Genomic DNA, 27,207 nt, shown 5'->3' with positions numbered 1-27,207 from the left:
TATTCAGTTTTAACCAGTGATTTGGTGTTTGCGCTTCGAGTGGGCCACAAACAAAAATCTTGTTTAGGGCCACCAAAATCCTACAGCCGGCCCTGCCACAGTTATTGAGTTTCTTCTGTCACAAACTACGACATCTTGCTCCGGATGTTTCCAACCACTCGCTGCATCAGTCGTCCCAGTTTGTTGTCATTGCTACTTGTCTGTTGCGTTGGAGCGGAGCTGCCTCTGTCTTTCTCCGTAGCCATGGGGATGTTCTCATTGCTGAGCAGATACTCAAACCGGCTGTAGGCTTTCCTCCTGGGCGGCGCTGCTGCTGGGGCTGGGGCTGGGGCTGGGGCTGGGGCTGGGGCTGGGGTTTCCACGGTGGTGGTGGTCTTTGATCCTTGATCCTCCTCCGCCGGTGTTTTCTTTCTGCTCGAACGGAGAGGAGATAATCTCAGGAAGGGAGATTTATGCTTCTCGCTCTCGAGTTCTGAGCTCTGGGACCTCGTTGGTTCTGCAGCAGGTGCCGGTGTCAAATGGTCCGCCCCAAAGGGCTGGTTCTGTGATCTGAGTGAGCTCTTTCTCTGTATAGACTTATCCTTATCCTCTTTTTTGGATGCCTTCTTCTCATCGGATGAAAGGAATGCCTGCATTTTCTTTTTAATGGAATTCTTCCTATGGAGCGACGACGATTCCTCTCGTGCGCTATCCGCCGCACTGGACGCCGATTTCTCCGTTCCTCCAGAAGCAGCCGACTCTGAGCTGTTGACAGAGATGTGACTTCCTCTGATTTGATCCTGCATTTGCTGCTGCAAATTCGTCGGGAAGTTCGATTTTTCCTTGGGAGCGGGTTCCTTGACTCGATTGCTGTGGGCGCCTGAGTGCAAACTGTTGATCCGACTGTTTGAACCTTCCTTGTCCTCGGGGACCTCCGTCAAAGACTCCATCGCTCTCAGGTGGTGGATGCTGAGGTTGCTGGCGTGCAAATGCGAGTGCTTGACGGACGGATCGGTCTGTTTCACGACCGGGTTTGCGGCAGCGTGAGGTTCGTGTCTGCCGTAGGTCTGCATCGTCTCTCTTTTGAGGCCGTCCTTGTGCGACTCGCCGACTTTCTCCACGTTATATCCATTTTGGACATTCGTCTGTAAATCTGTCAAGCTCTGCCTCATTTCCAGACTTCTGTTTGAAGACATTAACGTGGATCTTTCTAGAGGATTGTAAATCGACCTCAAAGACTCTTGGCTCTGCCGGAGGTTATAGTCCTGCAGACTGAGCCTCCTCTGCCGCATCTCCTCCATCCTCGACTTAATGTCCCGGGACCGGCTGTGAACTTGCTCATTCAGGCCCGTTTGACTGTTGAACGGGGACGTGATGGGGGACGTGACGTCGAAGGTCCTATCCAGATGCATGACGCTCTCGTTGAGGTACGTGTCGATCTTCCAGCGGTTGAGCGACGACTCGGAGTTGAACGGTAACAGGCTTTGGTCTGTGCCGTAGCGACTGTGGTGCAGATGCTGCTTCTGAGCCCTAACGTCCTTGGTGCCCATCCTCAGCCGAGTCATGGGGTGCAGCTTCTGCAAGTCCCCGGCGTAGCTGTGGCCCCGGACCAGGTTCCCTACGTCGGGCGAGTGGAACTGGTGCAGCCTGTCCGCCACGCTGTAGCCCCTCGTCAGCTTGGGCGCGTTGTTGTTGTTGTACCAGTTGTCCTGGGCGCTTCGCATGCCGTGCATCACCGTGGGCTTCATGTGGATCTGGTGAAGGGAGTGTTGGCTGGCGTAGTCGCTGTTGTAGCCCAGACTGTCCGGCACGTAGTGGTTGGTCGGGTTCTCCGCGCACAGAGCGACGGGGACGATGGAGCGGCCGTAGAGCCTCCGAAACTCCTCGTCGTAGGAGCCCGCCAGCTGCCCGGTGACCACCAACACCATGCTGGTGTTGATCTTCTCGTACGTCCAGGTGTAGCTGAAAAACAACACGGAGGCACGGTCAACAAAGAACAGGGTTCCTACAGCTTAAGCCAACTTAAATTTAAGACTTTTTAAGACGTTTTTAAAGCCACTTGAAATGAAATTTAAGACCGACTTCACAATAAACACAAATGCAAAAAAAACAAAAAAAACATCTCCACATCTATTACATAGGGTTAGGGACAATTTTACCCACTTTCCTATGTGGTCCAAGGTAAAGTGACTGTTACATGAATGATTGGGGAAAAAAAAAAAAAACAGATTTGGGAGCTGGTGGCGGTGAGAAATTTAGCGTTGACGGCCGCCACTAACTTCTCTATGTCAGAATGTTAACAATTATTTTGAGATTTGAGACTAATTACAATCATAAAATCCCACTTACCAAATATTAACATTTTTAAGACCTTTGAAAAATGTATTTAAGATATTTTAATGCCAATTAAGGCCTTGTTTTTAGATTAATGAATTCAATGCCTTTTACTGTAAGACTTTTTAAGGATCCGTAAGAACCCTGAAGAAATCCAGCAAAGACCAATCCAATCATTGAGTTTGAGTTTGAGTTTGAGTTTATTTCGATCAGCAAAAAATAAATAAATAGAACCACAAAAAAACAGTTACACATCCATCTAAAAGCAGGGCTGCATGGCTGATCGAAAGGGTCAGGGCTGAAGCTACAAGCTGATTGATGCCCTAACCTTTACACCAGTAGTTCCCAACCTGGGGGGCCCGACCCCCAAGGGGGGCGCCAAAGATCCAGGGGGGGGTCGCGAAGCCCTCTTGATTTTAAGGTGTTTCATAATTTTAATGTAATTAAAATGTTAAATAAATGAGTAGGCTAAGCATTTAATTCATATATGTGACAAAATCAACTAAATTCAAGGGCCACATTAAACATTTATTCGTGTATTTAAATAGATAAATAAGTTATAGGCCTATATCACGAGGAACAGAGCGTGTGTGGAACAATGAGAAAAACCTGTGTAAAATTACAACATATTCTTCAGAACTTGTACTTTTAAAAACACAAGTACAAGTTCTGAAGAATATGTTGTAATTTTACACAGGTTTTTTCTCATTGTTCCATGCTGTTATTAAATTACTGAAATATAATAAAGTATTTCATGTAAAAGAAGTTATGATGTTTCTTATTTTATTTTATTTTTCATCAGGGTGGGGGTCACCAAAGTTTACAATGGTAAAAATATGGGTCCCTTAAGAAAAAGGTTGGGAACCACTGCTTTACACCATACATGTAAATATATGTATATACAGTACCTTTACATAAACAAACACACATACATGCCATCTACACCCATACATGTATACACACACCTACATGTACATACTCAAATACCAAGCAAAAAATAGACATTTAACATTTGTCAAATCATTCCTACCTACATTTAAATCATTCCCCAACTTCAAGACTGTGTCTTTCCAAAATGAACATTTTTAACTTATTTTTAAATTGCACCAGATTTTTTTTTTTACTTTATTTGATCTCATCAGTTAACTTGTTCCACAGCTTCACCCCACAGACAGATACACACATACTTTTCAGAGTAGTGTGAACAATTAATAAGAAACTGAGGAGGAGCATTACAACTGCATGTGTTCACTCTGTCACTAACGTTTTTTTGTATATGGCCAAGTAGTAATTTATGATGTGCTTTATACAGAATTTGTGCAGTTCTGAATTCTACTAGATCCCAAAATTTCAGTGTCTTCAGTGATTTTATGAACATTGCATTGGTGTGATCATAATAACCTCCTTTGTTCACTATTCCTATTGCTCTCTTGCATATTGCATATTTATATCATTGAGGAAGGTTTCTGAGATTTAAAGTGTGCACAGCTGATTCAGAAGATTCGCTCAGACTTACCTATAAGTGCCGTACAGAACAGTTTGACAGTCCACCAGAATGAACTTCTGCTCCAGACCTCCGTGAAACTTTGCCCCAGACTGACACTGGTACTGCTGCCCCTGCACCGTCCGAACTCGAATGTTCTGATGGAGAAACAAATAAAAAGAGTCACCAAGTTATATATATATATCTATAATATGTGTACATTATATTGAATTATATATGCATGTTAAATGAAAACATATGTATACAAATGTACACAGGTAAGAATAACATATAAAACCTAATGGATAATTGAACCATGTCATACATTTGAACATATATGCATATAACATATTTTTTTCATTTTTGTGCTTATATTTAAGACATATTATATGCATACATCGCAAAGCCTGTCAGTATGTGGATATTTAATATATATGACATAAATAATACTATATATATAAATATATATATGACCCAACAGAAGTTTTCAACAGAAACTGAGAAACTGATTCATTTGATTGCACTTTAACATTCAATGGCCACTTTATTCTTGGTCTGTCATGAGTAACAAGATTCATTGTCTGTCTATCTGTCACTTTTATTGTTATTTTACTTTTTATTTTATTTTATTTTTTTACTTTTCTACTGCTAGTATATCTCGTTTTATTAATGTTATTATTATTATTAATTATTAATGTCTTATTAATTACAATGTTAACATCAACCTGCCTAGGGACAAAGGATGGAAATTAGCTGATTGCTATAATCCTGCGTATTTACACGAAAGTGTCTATTAATATTGTCCCCTGATTTTTTTATCAAAATAAATATTCATTCATTCATTCATTTGGCCTAACTTCTTTATTTATTAACCCAATGAGCCACTGTCCTCTTCATCTTTTACTGCTACAAAGACATCAGAATTTCAATTTTTACTGATGATGATGGATCATTAGAGTCACACGTGTAAACCAAAAAGTAAATCACAAACCAAGTAGCTAATTACAGAAATTAATTAGGAAAAAAGAACTTTTTTTTCTCTGTTTTTCCTTTACAGGCAGCTTTAACACACACACAAAAGCACACAACCCTTTTGTACTGTAACACTCAACAAGATCAAACCTGTTCACCAATTTCTCTGAGGTATTTTTTGATGTGGCTACTGGCTAAGCAATTTGCAGAGAGCTCTTGAAAAGCCGTCATTTTGCTGAAGAGCTGTCGTTCGACCTGTTGAAACGTCGTCCTTGATGCTGCTCAACAGGAAAATCCGGCAGCCGCACTTCCACTGCCTCTGTGTGCGGCTGCCACGCAAAAAAACGCAGTGGGGTAAACGGCAGCGTTTCCATCAGGGTGTGGAGAAAATGTCAAACTTAATCCAGTAAATGTTCCTGCCAACTTTCGAAAGGTCAGGCCACAGGCAAAACTTCTCCGGCGGCTGCGGGGAAAACGTTGATGAATGCTGAGGCTGCAAGTCTACAGTACAGCGGCTTTGGTTTATTCTTTTCAAAATGACAGGTAATGTCCAAAAAAGAATCATTTTGTTGTGAATTCAGAGAGTAAATGTGTTTCTGTGTTGATCCGACAGAAAGTGATGAGTTTCCCTCTTTGACTTGACTTGGACTTTTTTTGTTGTGAGGAAATAAAAACACGTACAGTAGAGAGTGACAGGAAATGTTTTCATTCATACCCAGGGCGGTTGTATAGGGGAGAAAGGTGATGATAACTCTAGGGGCCCAGCGCCCAGTGGGGCCCATAAAAAACCCCAGTAGTCTAATCTTTGTATGACTGATTTATTCTGCGTAAGACCCTGACTAATACTCATAGTACACTGTAAAAACTCAACATCTTTCCAAGAATATTTGTCTTATTTCTTCTCCAAATGTCTCATTTCTAGTCAAAACTAATCTCTTTCCACTTAAAATAAGACTCATTACCTAAAAATTTACTTGTTTTTAGATAATTTTCACTTAAATTCACAATAAATAGAAAAATCTGCCAGTGAAAGTAAGTTTTTTGTGCTTGTAATAAGGAAGAAAAACTTGCACCACTATCAGATTTTTTCTACTTTTATTATATTCCAAGTGAAAATCTGCTTGAAAGAAGTAAAAAGTGTCTAAAAACAAGCTACTTTTAATATGATTTGTCTTATTTTAGGTATAATGAGATTTGTTTTGACTAGAAATGACATTTTGACTAGAAATAAGACAAATATTCTTGCTAAGATACTTGAGTTTTTGCAGTGTAATGCTGCATTAGCATCAAAACAAAGAAGGCTAAATAAAAAACGATAATACATACGTAGTCTAAGAAAAAAAAAGGAAAAGTTAGGGGGAGGGGGCCCACTTTAGTATTCTTTAAGGGGGCCCAGAATTCCTAGCAACGGCCCTGTTCATACCTTTAGATAAATCATCCTACTCCTGCATTTTTTTTAGAATAACTCATTATCTTTTTTTTTTTCTTTTTTTATCAAAATTGTATTTAATTACTCAAAAAAATTGAAAAAAAAAACATAGTGAATAATACAGGGCACAAGTGAGTGTAATAGATGAATAAAAACAAAAAAGGGGGACAGAACCAGAGCAGATGCACACAGAACATAAGATAACTATTATGAAAGAATAAAAATAAAGAAATAAATAAAAGAATAAGATAGACGGATGAATGACAAAATAAGTAAGGATGATAATACGTATAAATAATAAGGTAATTTTTTTTTAGAATAACTCATTATCTTTGAATACAGGCTAATTATGTAGCTATGCATCAGTGTCAGACGAACACACCGATGCTGTCTTGCTGCAGAAACGAGTCTGACATTTACAGAGTTGGATGTAAGAGGTGACGGGGTGGAGTCACGATGATGGAGACAGAATGTACCAGAGGCAAACGCAGCAGTTTCAGTTTCATAGTTTTCATAAGATTTGATTTGAACTCATGGGGAAGCGTTTGATGCGTTGATTTAAAGGGATAGTTCCCCCAAAATTCAAATTTCACTCATTATTATTCGTCCAAAAAGACACACCAAAAAACATCCAAATACCTCCATAGTGCTCGTCTGTAATGTCCCTCTTGTATTGAAGCCCCGACTTGAGAAATTGTTCCGCCGGTCAGTGCAAATCACGAGAGATTTGCACTGACACAGCTACAAACAAGCTTAAAATATAGACTTATTTAATTTCTTTCGGAACAATTTCTCATGTTGGGGCTTCAATACAAGAGGGACATTACAGACGAGCACTATGGAGGTATTTGGATGTTTTTTGGTGTGTCTTTTTGGACGAAGAAAAGTGAGCACCATTCACAACCATTATATGGACAAATACTGCTGCATGGAGCCCCACTGTAACTCCGAGAAGGCACGGAGGACTCTGAAACTTCTCCCAGCCCTTAGTCGACATGAGGGTGAGTAGATAATGAGTGAAATTTGAATTTTGGGGGAACTATCCCTTTAAAATAAGTGAATTGTCATATGTTTTTACTGCAGTCACAGACTGATTGATGGTATCGATGTGAAGAGAGACACATGACGATAAAACCAAAACCTTCAGCTCTGCAGCTCGTGCACTTCATCCACGCTCTCTGTGCTCTCCACACCACTGACATCGCTTGGGGTGCCATCCCATAATGCAACACAGAGCCTCTCTCTCACCTTGAAATCCTGGATGTTGATGCCGACTCTGTGCGTCATGGTCAGGAAGCTGCCGACCTGGGCGTCGTCCAGCAGGATGTAGACCACCACGCCGCGCAGCGTCGCCCCGATCACCTCCTTGAAGATGTCCACGTCGGTGAAGACGTCCATCGCTATGGCGATAACCTGGAGACACGTGGATAATATATACAGTACATTAATGTTAACAAATCAGAAAAACTGAAAATCTAAGTTAAACATGTTGTTAATTCTAATATATCATCATTTAAATTATTGATAACAGCATCAAATATGTACACTGTAAAATATGTGTATGTTATATATATGAAGCACGTATGCATGTTTCATATACTGACAAAGATGTCTATATAACCCTGCAATATATATTGATTCATATTGATTATATATAGGAGCCAAATGCCTAAGAGACGAATGAAAAATGTATTTTAAGAAAGATATTTAAACATGTATGTTTTTAAATAAAGGTATGTAATATTAATACACGTTGTCAACATAGAATTTTACATTAAAAACAGGTAAATATTATTTACAATATTCTTACATAAACACATTTAACTGTGAGTAGATCATATAGTATGTGTGTATGTATATACTGGGTCATGGAAGACACATTAGGTATGTTCATTATAGCATATATAACATTTCTATAAGTGAAAAAGTAAAAGTGAACACGCTAATTTGTCTGGAGAGCAGCTTTAAGCCTTAATGTATTTTTTTTAGTTTTTTTTTAGGTTTGTCACTTATTCATTATCAATTCTTCTTAACCCATAACATAATTTCTTTTATATTTTGTCACTGCTCAGTGCTCACTACTGGACTGGACATATTCTGTACAATTTATCTATTTATTTTAACTTTATTGCTTTTATATTATTATTAGTGCTCTATATTCCTTTGGCTGCTGCAACACTGTGCATTTCCCCAGCAGCATGAGACGAATGAAGTTTATCTTATCTAATCTTAACTTTACTTTTTTCTTCTTCTGATAAGTATTATTTATTTATTATTAGATAGATAGATAGATAGATAGATAGATAGATAGATAGATAGATAGATAGATAGATAGATAGATAGATAGATAGATAGATAGATAGATAGATAGATAGATAGATAGATAGATATTTCATTGTCATTTCCACAACAATGTCTATGACTACTTTAAGGTTATTGGCTTATTGGCATCTTATCTTATTTTAACTTATACTTTACTATGTTTTAACACATCTGGAGTTTTTAACATCCAGACAGTTTCACAGTAAAATAAAGTTTTACTTGCTCAAACTATGATGTGATGGTGATGAAGTTCAGGCGAGTCTCTCTCTCTGTGTGATTAAAAGTCTTGATGTGTATTAACACCACAACATCCAAACATCTGGCCTGATGATGCACATTTTTATGAATGAGTCACTAACAGGACGGGACACGTGCATGAAGATCGGACTGAGTTTGATCTGCACTGCAAAAACTCAAAATCTTTCCCAGAATATTTGTCTTCTTTCTTGTCAAAATGTCTCAATTTTAGTCCAAACTAATCTCTTTCCACTTAAAATAAGAAAAAAAATAAACTTGTTTTTAGATCATTTTCACTTGTTTCAAACTCATTTTCACTTGAAATAAGTAGAAAAATCTGCCAGTGAAAGCAAGTTGTTTGTGCTCGTAATAAGAAAGAAAAACTTGATCCACTGTCAGATTTTTCTACTTATTTAAAGTGGAAAATCTGCTTGAAAAAAGTAAAAAGTGTCTGAAAACAAGCTACTTTTTAAATGTGATGAGTCTTATTTTAAGTAGAATGAGATTTATTTTGACTAGAAATGACATTTTGACTAGAAATAAGACAAATATTCTTGGTAAGATTTTGAATTTTTGCAGTGTGATTCAGCTTCAGCTTCAGCTCCGTCACAGTGAGGCTGCTCTATCGTCAGGGCATGTAGAGGGTGGAAGTCCAACACACACACACACACACACATAAAGACACACACAAAGACACACACACACGCCCTGCTGTGAATGTCTGAGCTCAGTCTGATCGGCGTGTGGAGCCGATCGTGGAGCTGGTTGGGGCACGTTGGCAGCTTTAATGTCATGGATCTGTAAGTGGGACACTGTGCTCACTTTTCAAAGCTGGCACGTTCCTGTGTGTGTGTGTGTGTGTGTGTGTCTGTTCTTTAAATGTCAAGTTGTGTAGAAACCTCCTGTTGAGTCTCTGATTCTCATGAAGGAGACTAACGACCGACCGACCGAGGAGTCGCCTCGGGTGTTCAGATTTTTCCTGCAGCAGCTGCAGTCGCTGAAACAACGTTCTCATTACTTCACTTTTACTGTTTGTAGTTCTGTTTCCAAAAACCTGTTGTGCAATAAAGTTTCATTGAATGTTCACTGGTAGCCGTTAACCACAGTTTTTAATTATTATTCTTAAGGTAAAGAGATGCTGAGCAGTGATGATGATGCACTTCTATGGATACAGTGTTGTTATATCATCATTGTGATTGATCTATCTATACATGTTTTAAATCCACGTCGGGTTTCATTTCTTATCAAAAAGATTGAACTAATGTAACTATTAAAGTATAAACCTCTGTAGTTGGTGGAATGCAATTAAACATTATCAAAAAAAAAACAAAAAAACATTTAAGCTGCTTATATGATTATGTCCTATTATACACAGTAGAGCAATGACAGGAAACCAGGAGAGACCGACAAAATAAAAGCCCCTGAATGGACATTAGCAGGGGATCTTGTCTGTTTCTTAAACCTCATTTGACAATTATTAACTATTTACTTTGAAAACTGAGACTCATTACATAGGATTATATGTTTTTGTGAAGTGCTTTTTCCTATTGAGACTTTAAATACACTCCGAACTCTCTTTCTGCTTCGATGTCATTTACTTATAAAGGATAATTTATACATTAAAGAGGTGAAAACTAAACCCTCCCTCCATTATAAGTGTCAGTGTCAGTATGAGGCGCCGTAGGACAGAGCAGGAGGCCGTGTTCAAACACGCGGCTGCTGCTGCTGAGCTCCTAGAGACAAAGTGTATCTAACGCTACAAACTACAGTGTGTGATCCAACACTGTGATGTGTTCCTGCATGTTTTAATTGACTGGAACAATCTTACTCATCAGTGTAAAACAGTACAAGTACAAGATCACGTCTACATCCACTTTACCAGAAACCACCAGGGCCACAACTTAAAATAAACTCAAATCTAACTTCAACTACAATCCTTTTTTTAACTTTATCAAATGTTTAAACTCCATGAAACAACTAAAACTTAACTTAACAAGTAGTAAACTACCTGAATGATATAAAACATCTATTAACACACTCACTGTCACTGACCATTAGTCTAAGTGCAGCATAAATGTTCCTATCAATATAAATGATTGATTAAACATTTAGCTATTGATAAATGTTTATAAATTATTTATGAATTAAATAAGTAATAACACTTCTAATGCTAAATGTGTTATTATATAGTGTCATGAACTATAAATACATAAAAAAACTAGAGAATGCATTTCCTGAAGGAAATACGGGTGAATGCTGAAAGTAGCCTATGTATAAACAAGATATTATAAGCTTGAGCTTGTCTGTTCTTACTTTTCTACTTTTCTTTTGTTTTGCATAATATTGAACCTGTCCGTCTTGTTTTGTTTTTTTGTTTTTTTCTCGGCTCTTAATCTTCATTGTATAAGAACTTTATAGATTTTTATAGACACAATCAGCTTTAGCTTCAGTCTAGGCTACACCTTTTGGTCAATGTTTCACTGACCAATCAATGATTATTGTCAGTTGTTTTTAATCAACCAAATAAATAAACTTGGTAACACTTTACAATAAGGGTCCCTTAATTAACGTTAGTTAGTACATTATTAAGCGGATAATTAAAGCAGAAGTAAGCAGAATGTTTGTGTTAATATAAGTCTTAAATAGTTATATCTTCCGACAGCAATCACTTACATAGAGTGTTTGGTCTGAAACACGGGTCTGTCAGTTACTCTGCTCTGCTCTGAGCCGAGGAGAAAACTTTCCTTGTATCCTTGTATCCCCCTCTGCTTTAACAATTTATTAAGTAATAATAAAAGTTGAATAATGTAATTAGTTATCATTATGTATGCATTACTCAGCATTAATTAACACATTAGTTTATATATTAATGCTTAAAGCAGAAGTAAGCGATCCGGTGGTTTTGGCTAACTTCCTGTCAGCCAATGGAGTTAGCAGTCCCCGTCCTCGTCCCTACGTCACCACATTCAGGCGCATCCCTTGGCTGCACACACAGAGAGGACCGCCCCTTTATGCCGTTCTCTCTCCTCATTGGATAAAGGTTGTAGGATACAAGGAAAGTTTTCTCCTCGGCTTACAGCAGAGCAGAGTGACTGACAGACCCGTGTTTCAGACCAAACACTCTATGTAAGTGATTGCTGTCGGAAGATATAACTATTTAAGACTTATATTAACACAAATATTCCGCTTACTTCTGCTTTAATTATCTGCTTACTAATAGGCTACATTAATTTTATTATAGTGTTTCCTAATCCTAAGTAATAGCCTACATAGTAATGATTGTTAATATATCTGTAAACAGTTAATTCATGCTTAATAATGTACTAAATAACTTTAATTAAGTGTTACCAAAACAGTTTTAAAGTGACTTTAAAAGCTCCAGAGTTCAGAGACTTCATGATCCATCACTTCAGAACCAGACTGGTGTTCCAGAGCTGATGGTTTTTATCAGAACCAGCAGTAAAGTGGTGCGTTCAGGTGCAGCCAGATGTTTAATAGTGAACCCCTGCATGTAGCTACACCGGTCCAGTCAGCCTATAGCCTCACCTGTCTGGCCTCCTGGATCTGCTTGCGGATGACCTCCTTGATGCTGGGCATGCTCTGGCGCGGCGGGTGGAACAGCAGGCTGATGCTGGTGTCGGCGTCCTGCAGCATCACCTCGGGCCAGCCCATGTCCAGCTCAGGAACCTCCTCGTCCGACTCGGAGGGGAAGTAGGTGGAGGCTAGGTGGGGGTCTCCATCCTCCACCGCCCTCCTCGCCTCTGCTGCTGCTGCTTCGTCTTCTCCTCCGTCCTCCTCTGGCTCTGGCAGCTCCGCGTTGTCCAGCACGAAGAGGACTTCCTCCTCGGACAGCAGGTGACCGATCTGCTCGGCCTGCAGGAACTCCTCGTAGGCCTCTTTGCCCCCGCGGAGCAGCGCGTAGATGGCCAGGCGGTACGACTCCTTGTAGTGAGGCTGCACGTAAAACACCTTCTCCTCGTCCCTCAGCGAGGACACCAGGGACAGGTTGGACGCCATGATATCAGATCTCAGACTTCTTGTCCTCTCATCCACCTCCTTTCCACCTCTCCACCTTTCAGCAGTGCGACGTGACACTGGAAACCAGCAGTTTACATATGTAAAGACTTTAAAAAAAAAAAAAAAAGTGAAAACCTGTTAGTCCAGTGTGATTCCCCAAAGGAAGGTAAATAAAAGATGACATGTGGGTCACTGATGATCAATAATCCAAGGCAGCTGCAGGAAGTGACAGAAGAGAGTGATCGATCAGACTTACTTCATGGCTCTCTGATCATCTCCCGCCTGTTGCACCACCAACCTACAGCAGCTCCGATGTGTGTGTGTGTCAGTGTGTGTGTGTGTGTGGAGCTATGAACTCTAACTGTGTAGAAATGAATAAGCCTGTTGAACCTGCCTGCAGCACCTTAAGCCCCGCCCACCTGAGCTCACCTGGGCTTTGTTTACAGTTTGAATACTTCTGTTTCATAGCTGCTGCCAGTGGTGGTGGACAGTAACGGAGAGAATTTACCTGAGATCCAGAGGATTTGTACTTTACTTGAGTATTATTAGATTTCTTTGGTACTTATTACTCTTACTTCAATACATTTCCAAGACAAATATTCTTACTTTTACTCGAGTTTTTTTTATTGGCAACCAGAAAGTCAGAAATAATTAATCACAATCAAATTAGTCATAATTTACCAACACATTTTTTATAAATACAAATTTACAAATTTATATAAATTAAAGCAGAAGTAAGCGATCCGGTGGTTTTGGCTAACTTCCTGTCAGCCGATGGAGTTAGCAGTCCCCGCCCTCGTCCCTACGTCACCACATTCACGCGCATCCCTTGGCTGCACATACAGAGAGGACCGCCCCTTTATTCCATTCTCTCTCCTCATTGGATAAAGGTTGTAGGATACAAGGAAAGTTTTCTCCTCGGCTTACAGCAGAGCAGAGTGACTGACAGACCCGTGTTTCAGACCAAACACTCTATGTAAGTGATTGCTGTCGGAAGATATAACTATTTAAGACTCATATTAACATAAACATTCTGCTTACTTCTGCTTTAAAAAGTGAGAGAAAAGGAAAACAAAATAAAAAAACATAACACAATGAAAACTTTTACTCAAGTTAATTTCTAGGAAGGCAGAAAAGTACTCGTTACTTTCAGGTCTGCTCTTTTTTTTTTTATAAAATACTTTTGGACACAAGCTGTGTTTGTCAAAGAAGGAAACCCTAACCCCTAAAAGCAGCACATCAGTACAGCTGGTTTCAAAGAGTTCATTCTTAGAAACAAGAGTTAAAAGGTCCTTAAATTCATTTAGAAACAATTATAGTAATTCATTGATGTGGAAAATAAGAAATTTACTCTTACTCTTCTTACTTTTACAAGCATGTACTTTTGGATGCTTAAGTACCTTTAAAAGCAAGTACTTTTTTTACTCTTACTCAAGTAACATGTCGCCTGAGCTACTTTTACTTGTAACGGAGTAAATTTTAACCAGTAGTATTTGTACTCTTACTCAAGTACTGGGGTCGAGTACTCTGTCCATCTCTGGCTGCTGCTGCTGTTGATGATGATGATGTGGTATTTTGGTTTGGAGTCAGAGAAGAGATTATGAGCCAGACAACAGGAGGAGGAGGTTGATAAGTAAAGTTTATTGCCATCACAAAGCTTTTTTTTTTTTTTTTTTTTTTTTGGCTGGGGGAGAAACAACAAAGTCACAGAGCAGAATCACCTCCAACAACATGAGAGCTACCTGGGATTCAAGCAGCTTCAAGGACTCTGGTTTATAACAACTCTGGTTTTTATTTCTGCACTTTGACTTTCTTTTTTTCTTTTTTACTAAACCAACACAAGTCAGAAGTCAAAAGACGTGATCAGACAGGTCGGCACCTGAAGTGTCCCAAAGTTAAAGTTATAACATGATGAGCTCCAGTTTGTTTTTGCAGCCAAAGCTACAGGATTAAGACCTGAGTTATTATAATGAACCAGAATCACAGTTTAAAAACACAGAGAACAGGCTTTCCACGACCAAAACGCTGTGGAAGTGGAAGGTGCAGCTTTTTGAAAACACTGAACGTTAACATCGACCCCTTTCGGCCTTTTTCTTTTTCTCATTTTAAATCCTTCCCACCTGTACGACGGAGTATTAGGGCCACATTCACAAATAAAAAAATCACAAACTTCGAGAAAAAAAGTTGTAAATTTACGACTTTATTCTCGTAATCTTATGACTTTTTTCTCGTAGGAAATTTACGACTTTTTTCTCGTAGGAAATTTACGACTTTATTCTCGTAAATTTACGACTTTATTCTCGTAATGTTATGACTTTTTTCTCGTAAGAAATGTACGACTTTATTCTCGTATATTTACGACTTTATTCACGTACATGTACAACTTTATTCTCGTAATGTTATGACTTTTTTCTCGTAGGAAATGTACGACTTTATTCTCAAAGTCTGTATTTCTTTTTTTTTCTCAATGTGGTCCTAATACTCGGACGTCTACGGAAGCAGCCGCTGTAAAAAGTCCCTCTGCTGTGTGTTGTGTGTTTTTTTTTTGTTTTTTTTGTTAGTCCTGCGTCTAAATGTGTGACTAGTTCTTGAATACAGTGACACAAAAAAAAACGACGTGCGAGGGACGAGTTAGCAGCAGAGGAGTCGTAGCAGTGGGACTTTTACCAGCGACTACGCCTAAACAACAACAACAACTTCTTCAAATTAGGGATGCACATTTTAAATTTTTTTTCTGACCGATAACCAACGCTCGTAAACCGATTATTAACCGCTAACCGATAAGATTACGACACTGGCGGTGCACATGTGTATTAAACAGCAAAAAAAAAAGATTGCTCCAATTTTTTTCTTTTTTTTTTGCCGCTAAATACTTCATATAATTCATATGGAGGTTAGATCGTCCAATGTAGAACTGTTTTAGTTACAAAGTGCAGCCAAACACCAGACTGAAGGAACAGCAGAGCTCCTCTGTGGAGCTGCAGGTGAACTGGCTGGAGAGCAGCGACGTCCTCTTTTTTTATTTTTCATTTTTTCAGCGCCGTTGTTACATATCGATGTCCATGTAGGCTACATTTATTGTCTGATCTTCCTTCACTGGGGCTGCTGCTGCACATACTGTCAGTCCTCCTGTGTAACTTTTTGCTGCGAAATATGACTGAAGGCACGTGGAAGTCTGCACGTGTCGACACGCCCCCAATGAGTTGACGACATAAGGAGCTAATAAAAAAAAAAAAAATAACCGATAGTATTAATCAGTCAAAGTTCCCGTTATCGGTTAACGGTTAAACGGTTAATCATGTGCATCCCTACTTCAAATGGTTTCACACTCATGCTAAACATCAGCAAATGTGATGTCACCACCGCCACCGCCGCTGTTGCTGTGGTTACTTCCTGGGTGGGGTCGGAGACTTCATGAATCTGGGCGGGGTCGGGGACCGGACGCTGCGAGGCGTGGACGGCGGGGACTTGGGGGTCGGGGACCTCGGGGTCGGGGTCGGGGACTTGGGGATCGGGGTGGACGCCGGGGTCGGGCTCTTCAGGGACGGCGCCGGGGTGTGGGACTTGGAGGGAGTGGGGGTGGGGGTCTTGGAGTGCGGGGCGGGGGACTTGGGCGGCATCGGCGTGGTGGCGGGGGTGCTGGCGGGCGTGGCGGCCATCCGGGGCTGCCCCAGTTTGGGCTCGGGGATCTGCTCGCCGTGCTTGTACACGCTGACGGTGATCTCCACGAACTCGCCGCCGTACTTGTTGCGCACGTTGATGCTGTACTTGCCCGAGTCGTCGGGCGTCACCTTGGTGATGACGAGGCTGGCGAACTTGCCGCCCTCGAACGTGACCTTGGTGTGCTCGCTGGAGGTGACTTCCTGCTCGTTCTTGAACCAGGTGACCTCGGGGGTCGGCTCGCCCCACACGGTGCAGGTCAGGCTCAGCGACTGAGGAGAGAGAGACCGGAGGAGAGTCGGGGTTTAGTCAGAGTTTAAATGGACAACGAGGAGTTTTGGAAAAGCGAAGCGTTTTCACACTACATTTATGAGCCTCCGCGCACCGTGAAATTCTTTGACCGGCGCAAGACAGACTCATGTTTTCATTCATCAAGAATTAAAGTCAGAGGTTCGAAGACGATCACATACCGTCGTAGTTCCGACCATAAACGGCGATTCGGCGGCGTTATTCTCATGACTCGCCATGAAATCGAAAGTAAAGAAACGCATTTCCGCCACCACTAATAATAACAAAATAACGATAGCGACAAAACGATATATTTATCAAAGTGTGGGTAACGTAGATTCATCCACATTAACGTGAGACTTTTTTATAACCAAATAGAAACTCCTCGTTGTCCCTTTAACAAAACTATACAACAAAGATTCATCTGAGCTGAGTGAGGAACAGGACAAGCTATATCGACTTTTTTCAGTTTTTTTTAGACTAATTAAATTGTGCAGTTCCTCTCCTGACCACTAGAGTGAGTCTCATTTACTACTATTCTCATTTGAAGGGATAGTTTAACTGCCCAATTGCCATAATCCCTATAGTCATAGCAGTATAGGTTTGTTATCTTTAATTGTCGGTGCAAGGTATATTTTTATATTATTTATTGCTATGAGATAATAACAGGACGTTACCAGACAGAGTTGTTTTAGAGGGACATGGAGAGACTGTTGATGAAAAACTGTCCCTGAAGGCAACGCGCATCAGCGGTTTTGCATGAATTTCCCTCTAAAACAACTCTGTCTGGTAACATTGTGTTATTATCTCATAGCGTGGTGAATGTGCAGGTCACAACTTGTCCACCAGAGCGTTGTGGAGTTGTTGGATTGTGTATTTGATGAGTTTGATGAGGGAAACCAAGAAATCCCATTAGCCTCTATAGCGTAGCTCTGAGCAGCTCACGGCTCTGCTCCGCCGTTCTAAAAACAGCTTGCACCGACAATTAAAGGTAACAAACCTACTGCTATGACTATAGGGATTATGGCAATGGGCCAGTTTGCCAAAATGTTGAGAGCAGCTCATTCTGAGCTTCAGAAACCCTTTGGTTGACGCCACAAAGGCGACGTAGATCTCATTGTTTGTGTCTCCTAAGAATAAATAGTAGATAAAAGGAAGCGACGGCTCGTAGATTCAGAGGAATGCTGCCGGGTCAGAGCAACTCAACACTGACAGATGTAGCTACAGTAGTGATGTTTTAACAAAAGACCGGCAACAAAGGCCCATCATCAGGCCTTTTATTAATACCTAAAGTCAGAACCAAAACTCACAGTCTTCCTGAAGACCTGAGAGCAGCTGCGAATGTGGACATTTTTAAGAGCAAAGTTAAAACACACCTTTTTCGCTTGGCTTTTGATTAGATTTTACTTATAGGTTTCACTATTTTATTAGTTTTCCTATCCTTTTATTGCATTTATAACGATTTTTTATTTATTTATTTAATTTTTTTATTATTATTTTATTTTATTTTGTATTCATTTTTACTTTAAATCTTTTTAGTCTTAGCATATTTATGGTATAATTTTAGTTATTTTTTATCATTTCATTTAATTATTTGGTTTTATCCAGTCCCTGGTGTTTCCTCACGTCAAATTGTAGCGTAAGATAGCGCTTCAGTTGCCTTCTTTTAAGCTTTATAACTGAGTGTGTGCACGGGTGTGTGTCTGTGTGTGTGTGTGTGTGTGCGCGCGCGTGTATCTGCGTTACTTTGGGTTTTATTTTTGCTTTGTTTTGTCTGCTTTTATGGTGTAAAGCACTTTGTGATACATATCTTTTCATCCTCACCTTCTGTTCCATGATGGTGACCACGTCAGGCAGACCGCCGACCACTCTGCCGCGGTCTGAGGAGAAACAACCGACATGTGAGTCACATCAAAACATCAAACAAACCAACACACACGGCTGAGAAGAATCTGGGTCTGTTTACACTCGGGTGAACTCAGACTCCACCTGTTCCAGTGCAAACAGGCTTAAAAGGAGGTTTATACTCACTCTTCTCAGCAAATGCAGCTGCCCTGGAGGACGAAATAGAAACACAACATGATTAGCAGCGATGGGAGTTATCGGCGTTACTAACAGTGCTACTTTTGTTACAGTAACAAGTAATCGAGTTTCCCTCGTTATAACGCTGGTATACCGTTGAAATGTGTTGTTACTTGACTCAAGAAGTCCCGTCACAAAATAATAATACATGCGTATAATTCCTCCTTTTGATTCATTCACTGATAAGCACTTTTAACCCTATTACATGCAACTTTTACCCACATATTTATTTATTGTGTTTTTATACACTATGTGTTTTATGTACTTTAGGTACGTCTGTGTTTTGTGTTGTTTTTCTCCTCATTGTCATATACAGTATATTCTATCTATCTATCTATCTATCTATCTATCTATCTATCTATCTATCTATCTATCTATCTATCTATCTATCGTTCTATCTATCGTTCTATCTATCGTTCTATCTATCTATCTATCTATCTATCTATCTATCGTTCTATCTATCTATCGTTCTATCTATCTATCGTTCTATCTATCTATCTATCTATCTATCTATCGTTCTATCTATCGTTCTATCTATCGTTCTATCTATCTATCTATTGTTCTATCTATCTATCGTTCTATCTATCTATCGTTCTATCTATCTATCGTTCTATCTATCTATCTATCTATCGTTCTATCTATCTATCGTTCTATCTATCTATCGTTCTTTCTATCTATCTATCGTTCTATCTATCTATCTATCTATCTATCTATCTATCTATCTATCTATCGTTCTATCTATCTGATCTATCTATCTATCTATCTATCTATCTATCTATCTATCTATCTATCTATCCTACGCATTTTTTTCAGTGGTTAGGGGGGCGAGTCCAAGTAATTTGACATATTTTAGCATTTCTTTTACGTAAAAAAATAACGCAATTAGTTACTTTTATAATGTAGTAATTCAGTTACTAACTCAGTTTACTTTTGGGTGGGAAAGTAACTAGTAACTATAACTAATTACGTTTTTAAAGGTAACGTGCCCAACATTGATGATTAGTGGAGTTTATAAACAACGTTTAAAGACACAAACTCACTTCAGTCTCAGGTACTCCTCATAGGCATCAGTGTAGGCTGCAAGAAGAACAAGAGTCATGTTAAATCAACACAGGCATTTAAAATTAATTACAAACACACATAGAAGGACAAACAATGTGCAATAACTATGTACTTTTCATTTATTTTTCTTTCTTTCTCTCTGCACTGAGCACTTACAGTACATATTTTTTCTGTATTTTATTTCCTCTGTATTTGATTTTATGTAAAGCGTTTTTGAGAGCTGTAAAAGCGCTGTATATATAAAATGTGTTAAAGGGATAGTTCAATATTTTTGCAAATTGGCCCATTGCCATAATCCCTATAGTCTTAGCAGTAGGTTCGTTACCTTTAATTGTCGGTGCAAGCTATTTTTAGAACGGCGGAGCAGAGCCGTGAGCTGCTCAGAGCTACGCTACGGAGGCTCATGGGATTTCTTGGTTTCCCTCATCAAACTCATCAAATATACAATCCAACAACTCCACAACGCTCTGGTGGACAAGTTGTGACCTGCACATTCACCACGCTATGAGATAATAACACAACGTTATGAAACTGAGCCGTTTCCGAGGTAAATACAGGGTAAATACAGAGTCTGCCTGCTGAAAAACTGTCCCTGAAGGCAACGCGCATCAGCGGTTTTGCATGAATTTCCCTCTAAAACAACTCTGTCTGGTAACGTTGTGTTATTATCTCATAGCGTGGTGAATGTGCAGGTCACAACTTGTCCACCAGAGCGTTGTGGAGTTGTTGGATTGTGTATTTGATGAGTTTGATGAGGGAAACAAAGAAATTCCCTTAGCCTCCATAGCACAGCCCTGAGCAGCTCGCGGCTCTGCTCCGCCGTTCTAGAAATAGCTTGCACCGACAATTGAAGGTAACAAACCTATTGCTATGATTATGGCAATGGGCAAATTTGCCAAAATGTTGAACTATCCCTTTAAAACAGAGAAGTAAGAGAAGTAGACAAACGCGTGTGCAGTCTAGACCTTGTCCGGACAGGTCGAAGGTCCTGGTGTGAGTCTGGACGCCGTCGGAGATCTCGATGGAGTAGTGGCCCTTCTCCTTGTCGGACGGGTCACAGATCTGCATCCAGGCCATCTCGGCCGTTCCTCCGATCCTCATCTTCTCCGAGGAGGCGATCTTCGACTCCCTGTGGGTTCAAAACCAAACGTTTTTTATTTTTATTTTCACACTCTCACACTGCCAGATCAGGAATAAGTGGAGTTGTATGATCTATAAATATCCCCTAAGTACTTTAATTGCAGTAGAAGACTCTCCCGTTAGGCTGGAAAAAATTATATTATAGCGAACAATGGAACTGTGTATTTTTTTTCAGGTAAAACCTCTTTTAGGCTGCGAAAATAGGCCGTTTCTTTGGGTCTGTTCACAACACTGTATGTTGTAAATCTCTGGGCAGGGCTATTATGGGCTGGCGTTGCTAACGGGAGGAGTGCAGAGAGTCTTCTACTGCAATTAAAGTTCTTAGGGGCTATTTGTAGATCATACAACCCCACTTTAAAAAAAAATGCTACTATCCCTTTAAACACATACAAAACTACTACAACAACTGGCAACAGCTCCAAACGTCTGAGTCACAGGTTTAAAAAGAAAGAAAGAAAGAAAAGAAATGTCAGGTAATTAACTTTCTCTGTGGATGAATGCGACTGTTATCCCTCAGTAAACAGGTTTTTCACCGCGGAGTGTGACATTTAAATGCCGACAGAATAAATCACGCAGGTATTTGGCTTCTGACAGGAGACATAAAACACCTGCCGATGTGACACACGATGAGACACAGCGCAGCTTTTCATTCAGTCCTCGTTGTTACCCGTCATGTAACATCGCATCGCGCACAAATACTGTATGAATCTTTGTTTCTGACACAAACCTTGAGCACTGATCTACGTCTCTCTCTTTCTGACATCTCACATTTAAGCTGTTGTTAACATTTTGTCTACACACAAACATTTTTTATTTTACCACTTTTTGAAAAAATCATTATTATTATTTTACCTTTTTTATTTTTTAAAGAAATGTTACCACTTTTTTCTAGAATTTTTTTTTACCAGTTTCTTTTTTTAATAAATAAATCTTACCACTTTTTTCCTATAATTATTTCTATAGGATCGTTAGTCCAACTAATAAGACAACTAAGACAATGGTTCTCAAAGTGAACCCAGGAGAGGGTTCAAAGGGGTCCCCAACATTTTCCTTGAAATTTTACCACTTTTTCCAGAAGATTTTTAACTTTTTTTTTTTAAAGAAATCTTAATACTTTTTTCTATAATTTTTTAATGTTTTTCTTTTTAATCTTATCACTTTTGTTCTAGATTTTTTTTTACTTTTGAGACATTTTACAACTTTTTTCTAGAAAATTTCAAGAAATCTTCATTTTATTTTTTATTTTTTGCATTTTTTGAAGTTATAAAACTCCTGAAAACCTGCTCTCAGATCTTACACATGTCTCTTCAGTGATAAATAAAGAAGCACAGTTCAGGTTAAGAAACAGTTTAACCTCCTTAGAAGATCAAATTCCTGCTGCATTGATGCATTTTTCTTTTTTTAAAAATCTAAATAATCTCATATTTTGAGATACCGGAGTTTTGATTTTCGTGGGCGGTGAAAAGACGTACAGTAATTATGGAAATTAAAATTATAAAAAGGTTTGACATATCTCACTCTGTGTGTAATGCATGTAGAGTACATCACAGGAATGAAGGAGGAGGTTTCTCATGGGGGAGGGTGTGTTTGATTGGTGGGGCGGGGTGGTATGTGGGTGGGTGGAGGGGCTGGTTTCTATAGGTCTGTAAATGGTTCTCACACACACACACACACACACTGACGCAGCAGCAGCAGGTTTCTGTGTGTAACGTCACGTGTGAACCCTGTGGACTGAGGTGAAAAGTGAAGGTGAGAAGTGAAGACTGTACTTGTGCTTCCACACGGTCTTCATCTCCTCTGTGTAGTAGCTCATGTAGCACTGCAGCCGGATGCCTTCAGGTGTGCACTGCAGCACCAGGTCAGAGGCAGACGCACCTGAACAAACACACAAACACACAACACACAATCAACACTGCAACTTTTTTGTTTTCTTTTGCTCAGGATACTACTTTGCATTTACCAAATCCAACACAGCAGAGTCATTCCTCCTTTGTTTCCTGTTGTCTGTCTGGGATTCACTACAGTTTTGATCTGAGATCTAAACTCAACACTGCAAAAACTCAAAATCTTACCAAGAATATTTGTCTTATTTCTAGTCAAAATGTCATTTCTAGTCAAAACAAATCTCATTATAATTAAAATAAGACTCATCACATTAAAAAGTAGCTTGTTTTAAGACTTAAAGCAGAAGTAAGCGATCCGGTCGTTTTGGCTAATGCTGCCTTCCAGGCAGGCTTTTGAAACCGTAAATTACAGCTTCAAGTCACAACTTACGACTTTGTAGCGTTCCAGGCAACCCACTCGTGTTTTTCCGACCTGTTTTACCTGTGAAAGTCACTATAACGGCCACTCGTAACGTCCGACCCGTGAACTCGTACCAGATCGAACTGGTACGACTTCACAGGTCGGAAAAACACGAGTTACGAGTTTCCTTGAACGCACCATAACAGTCCTCGTCCCTACGTCACCACATTCACACGCATCCCTTGGCTGCACACACAGCCCTGCATGCTGTTCTCTCTCCTCATTGGATAAAAACTGTAGGATACGATAAATGTTTTCTCCTCGGCTCAGAGCAGAGCAGAGTGACTGACAGACCCGTGTTTCAGTCCAAACACTCTATGTAAGTGATTGCTGTCGGAAGATATAACTATTTAAGACTTATATTAACACAAATATATCACTTACTTCTGCTTTAAGACTAACAGTTTTTACTCCTTTCAAGCCTATTTTCACTTGAAATAAGTAGACAAATCTGATAGTGGATCAAGTTTTTCTTTCTTATTACAAGCAGAAAAAACACAGTTTCTACTTATTTCAAGTGAAAATTAGTTTGAAACAAATGGAAATGATCTAAAAACTAGTAAATTTTTAGGTGATGAGTCTTATTTTAAGTGAAAAGAGTTTAGTTTTGACTAGAAATTAGACATTTTGACAAGAAATAAGACAAATATTCTTGGAAGGATTTTGAGATTTTACAGTGTGTACACTAATTCAAAAGACAGTGGGGAAAAACATTTTTTTTTTAGTTTTTAGTTTATTGATCTGCGTCCACTTTCACACGAATGTTATGTATGTTCTGTATTGATAAACATGACACAGGTCTCTATGAGATTAGGCGCATGAACAAAGACTTTAAAAACTCCTATGGACACAAACAACTGTGTTCTGTTTACCTACGACAAAATACACACACAACATATTTCTTCTTTTTCTTAATCTCAGTTTCCAGCTGTTTTAGACCCGGAGTGTTTTTGTACAGAAGACAATGATGTTTCTTCAGCTATAATTACCATTATTTATTGTTTATTATTTAGTGTTTTTCGTTGTGTCTTGTATGTCTTTGTGTGTTCTCTTTTGTTTCTCCACCTGACCTTGAACAACTGTACAAAAATTCCTATGTGTGTATGCACAAATAGCAAATAAAGATTTTGACCTTTTGACCTTTGACCTTTAGGTTTTTAGGATGAATTATTATTATTATTAACATTATTTTAAATGCTGCTATGGGTATCTGGGAATGCCTCAAATGGAAATTTTGTTGTATGATATACAATGACAATAAAGCATAATCTTAATCTTAATCTTAATCTTAAATGCATTCATTTCATTCCAGACTCAACACTGTATATAAAAAAACATATAACACAAATCATCTGTACATATCATTCTTTACACTATGTAAATACTCTAATCCAAATTTGGTTCTATTTTATTATCTTCTTTTTGTTCTCTTATTCGTCATTTTCCAGCCTGGGATCAATAAACTTTATCTTATATTAGTTATCTTTTATGTGTTACACCCTTATGCTATGTCTCTATGTGTTTCTACATATTACTGTAATATTTTGATGAAGTATCATGTAATGTGTATACAATGTGTAATGTATATAATGTTGTTTTGTTACAGGTTAGTAATTAACATCCTGCCCAGGTACAACAGTTGAAAACCAGCTACTTAGCTCATACTGACACATTTACAGTCATGTCAATTAATGTGCACTGTCCCTGTGAAAATAAACAAGTAAAAGTAAAGTGTGTGTTTTTCTCCGGCTCTACTTCTGCAGGACGTGAAGTAAATTCAGATTTATTTATGTCGCCCATTGTCGCCTAATGAGGTGTTGACAGTGAGACGTTCGGGCGTAGTCAAGTTACAGCTGCATGTTTGTGACGCGTTCACAAACACGCAGCTTTATCTCTATTTAAATCACGCCTGTGTTGTTTGCACCAGTGCATTATGGGCCATCGTTGTCACCACTGAGAACAAGCTGTGATGAGATAACGTGTTGATCAGACTCACCGGCGATCTTGGCGATGGCGTTGATGATGTCGTCAAACACTGCGGTTCAGAGAGAAGACGACACGACACGTTAAAACAGGAAAACATCGAAACAACTAAAATAAAGAACCAATTCTGAACAATTAAAAACTGACCTTGGCCTGAGATGTCGATGGTGGACGTGTCCTTTCCTCTGTCGTCTCCGAGCACGGCCTTGAACACACCGTGATCCTTCCTGGAGAACTGAGGGAACCAACGAATGAGAACATGAAGGAACACTTAACACTTAAAGGACAATTCTGGGTAAATTCAACTCTGGGCTGTATGTTCCTAACAATTTAGGTCTAAAAGAAGGAATCTGAAGATTTTCAGTTTAATCGCTCCTGTTTTGCGGTAGTTGTGTCTGTCCCCGCATCGCCATGGCAGCAATGAATGGGAGCGGATTGAAGTTCTGCTGCTTAGGCTGTTTACATCCCTCAAAGCCGCAATGTTTTTCCACAGACAGCGTCAGGTGGCGACTCAAACATGCGCCGAGAAGTTTATTTTACTTGAAGCAAGTCAAGAGTTGATATTCCTGTGTTTATGACACAAACGGGAGCTCCGACTTCACATGAACACACCGAGCGGCAACTTGAGTCTCGCGCGAGACTCCAGGAGACTTTGAATTAGATCTAGTTTTACAAACATGTCGGCTTGCCTGAAGTAAATGAACTTCTTGGTGCATGTTTGAGTCGCCATCTGACGCTGTCTGTTGGAAAACATTGCAGCTTTGAGAGATGTAAACAGTCTAAACAGCGGAACTTACATCCACTCCCATTCATTGCTGCCGTGGCGATGCGGGGACAGACGCAACTACCACAAAACAGGAGCGATTAAACTGAAAATCTTCAGATTCATTCTTTTAGACCTAAAATGATATGAAAATACACCCCAGAGTTGAATTCGCCTGGAATTGTCTTTAAAGTGGAAAGAGTTTAGTTTTGACTAGAAATGAGACATTTTGACAAGAAATAAGACAAATATTCTTGGAAAGATTTTGAGTTTTTGCAGTGTGGAGTCCGGCTCCTTTAAACTGCCATCAGAATAAACTGTATTTATATTTTCAGTCGCACACATTATTTATCAGATTAATTTTTATGATACATCATCACACGTTCTGTTTCCTTCCACTTGTATTGTATTGATGCAGATGCAGGTGCACCGATGTATTGATACGTGAACGTGGGCAGGCGCTCGTTACCAGAGGGAGGGGCAGGGCGCAGGCTCCTGACATCACGTTGGGCGGAGTCTCGGGAACGATCTCATCGTCCTCTTTGTACCAGTGGAAAGTCGTCTCCTTCTTCACATTGGCCACCTGACACAGACACAAGAAACACCTGAAGATCAACCTCCAAACCACAAATTATCGACTTAACGATGATTAAAATGAAAACAGAGTCTGAAGTGTGTATTTGTTTTTTTACCTTGCAGGTGAGCAGGACGGTACAATCCTCAGTGACAGTGAAGTACAGATACTCAGAGAAATGAGGACCTGGAATCAGAAAAATGTAAAACGTTCACCTCCTGAAGCAAAAATAAAAAGTGGAGCATTCATTAACTGTAATCTGGATAATTAATGTTCACTCAGTGTTGGTACCTTGTTTCCTGATGTGCTCCTTCCTCTGGAACTCGGCCTCCTTCAGAGCTGCTTTGAACACTGAAACAACACAAGTACGACGTATGTTATAAGTACTGATGTGATAGTGATGTAATGGATGGATGGAATGGTGATGTAATGGTGATGGAATGGTGATGTAATGGTGATGTGATGGTGATGGAATGGTGATGTAATGGTGATGTAATGGTGATGTAATGGTGATGTGATGGTGATGTAATGGTGATGTAATGGTGATGTAATGGTGATGGAATGGTGATGAAATGGTG

At 39.5% G+C, this 27,207-nt stretch overlaps 2 protein-coding genes across 5 annotated transcripts in view; both read right to left on the bottom strand.

The window, feature by feature from the left end:
* Positions 1 to 118: 118 nt before the first annotated feature.
* On the bottom strand, positions 119 to 12,773 carry LOC146992392 (uncharacterized). The gene is made up of 4 exons (XM_085792620.1): positions 12,303 to 12,773; positions 7,446 to 7,610; positions 3,830 to 3,954; positions 119 to 1,941 (listed from the first exon to the last, which is right to left on the bottom strand). The coding sequence occupies exons 1-4, from the start codon at positions 12,771 to 12,773 to the stop codon at positions 126 to 128; spliced, it is 2,577 nt and encodes an 858-aa protein (XP_085648746.1). The 3' UTR covers positions 119 to 125.
* A 3,120-nt stretch (positions 12,774 to 15,893) lies between these two features.
* myom2a (myomesin 2a) overlaps positions 15,894 to 27,207 on the bottom strand; it is an 83,827-nt gene continuing 72,513 nt past the window's right edge. For 2 of the 4 annotated variants that reach the window (XM_085785952.1, XM_085785979.1), the window contains 11 exons: positions 26,921 to 26,980; positions 26,748 to 26,815; positions 26,525 to 26,638; positions 25,440 to 25,527; positions 25,306 to 25,344; positions 22,775 to 22,880; positions 20,831 to 20,994; positions 19,844 to 19,880; positions 18,753 to 18,775; positions 18,546 to 18,601; positions 15,894 to 16,705 (listed from right to left, as the gene is read on the bottom strand). In XM_085785952.1, coding sequence (XP_085642078.1) covers positions 16,160 to 16,705; positions 18,546 to 18,601; positions 18,753 to 18,775; positions 19,844 to 19,880; positions 20,831 to 20,994; positions 22,775 to 22,880; positions 25,306 to 25,344; positions 25,440 to 25,527; positions 26,525 to 26,638; positions 26,748 to 26,815; positions 26,921 to 26,980 — 1,301 coding nt within the window. In that variant the 3' untranslated portion in view covers positions 15,894 to 16,159. The remainder of the gene's footprint in view (positions 16,706 to 18,545; positions 18,602 to 18,752; positions 18,776 to 19,843; positions 19,881 to 20,830; positions 20,995 to 22,774; positions 22,881 to 25,305; positions 25,345 to 25,439; positions 25,528 to 26,524; positions 26,639 to 26,747; positions 26,816 to 26,920; positions 26,981 to 27,207) is intronic. The other 2 variants (XM_085785970.1, XM_085785960.1) reach the window with 1 other exon arrangement.

This window comes from Trachurus japonicus, chromosome 1, assembly GCF_045865225.1.
Source record: "Trachurus japonicus isolate A0001 chromosome 1, Traja_1.0".
Taxonomy (NCBI): Eukaryota; Metazoa; Chordata; class Actinopteri; order Carangiformes; family Carangidae; genus Trachurus; species Trachurus japonicus.
The sequence above is the reverse complement of the archived record's forward strand: the minus strand, read 5'-3'. Positions and strand labels throughout refer to the sequence as shown.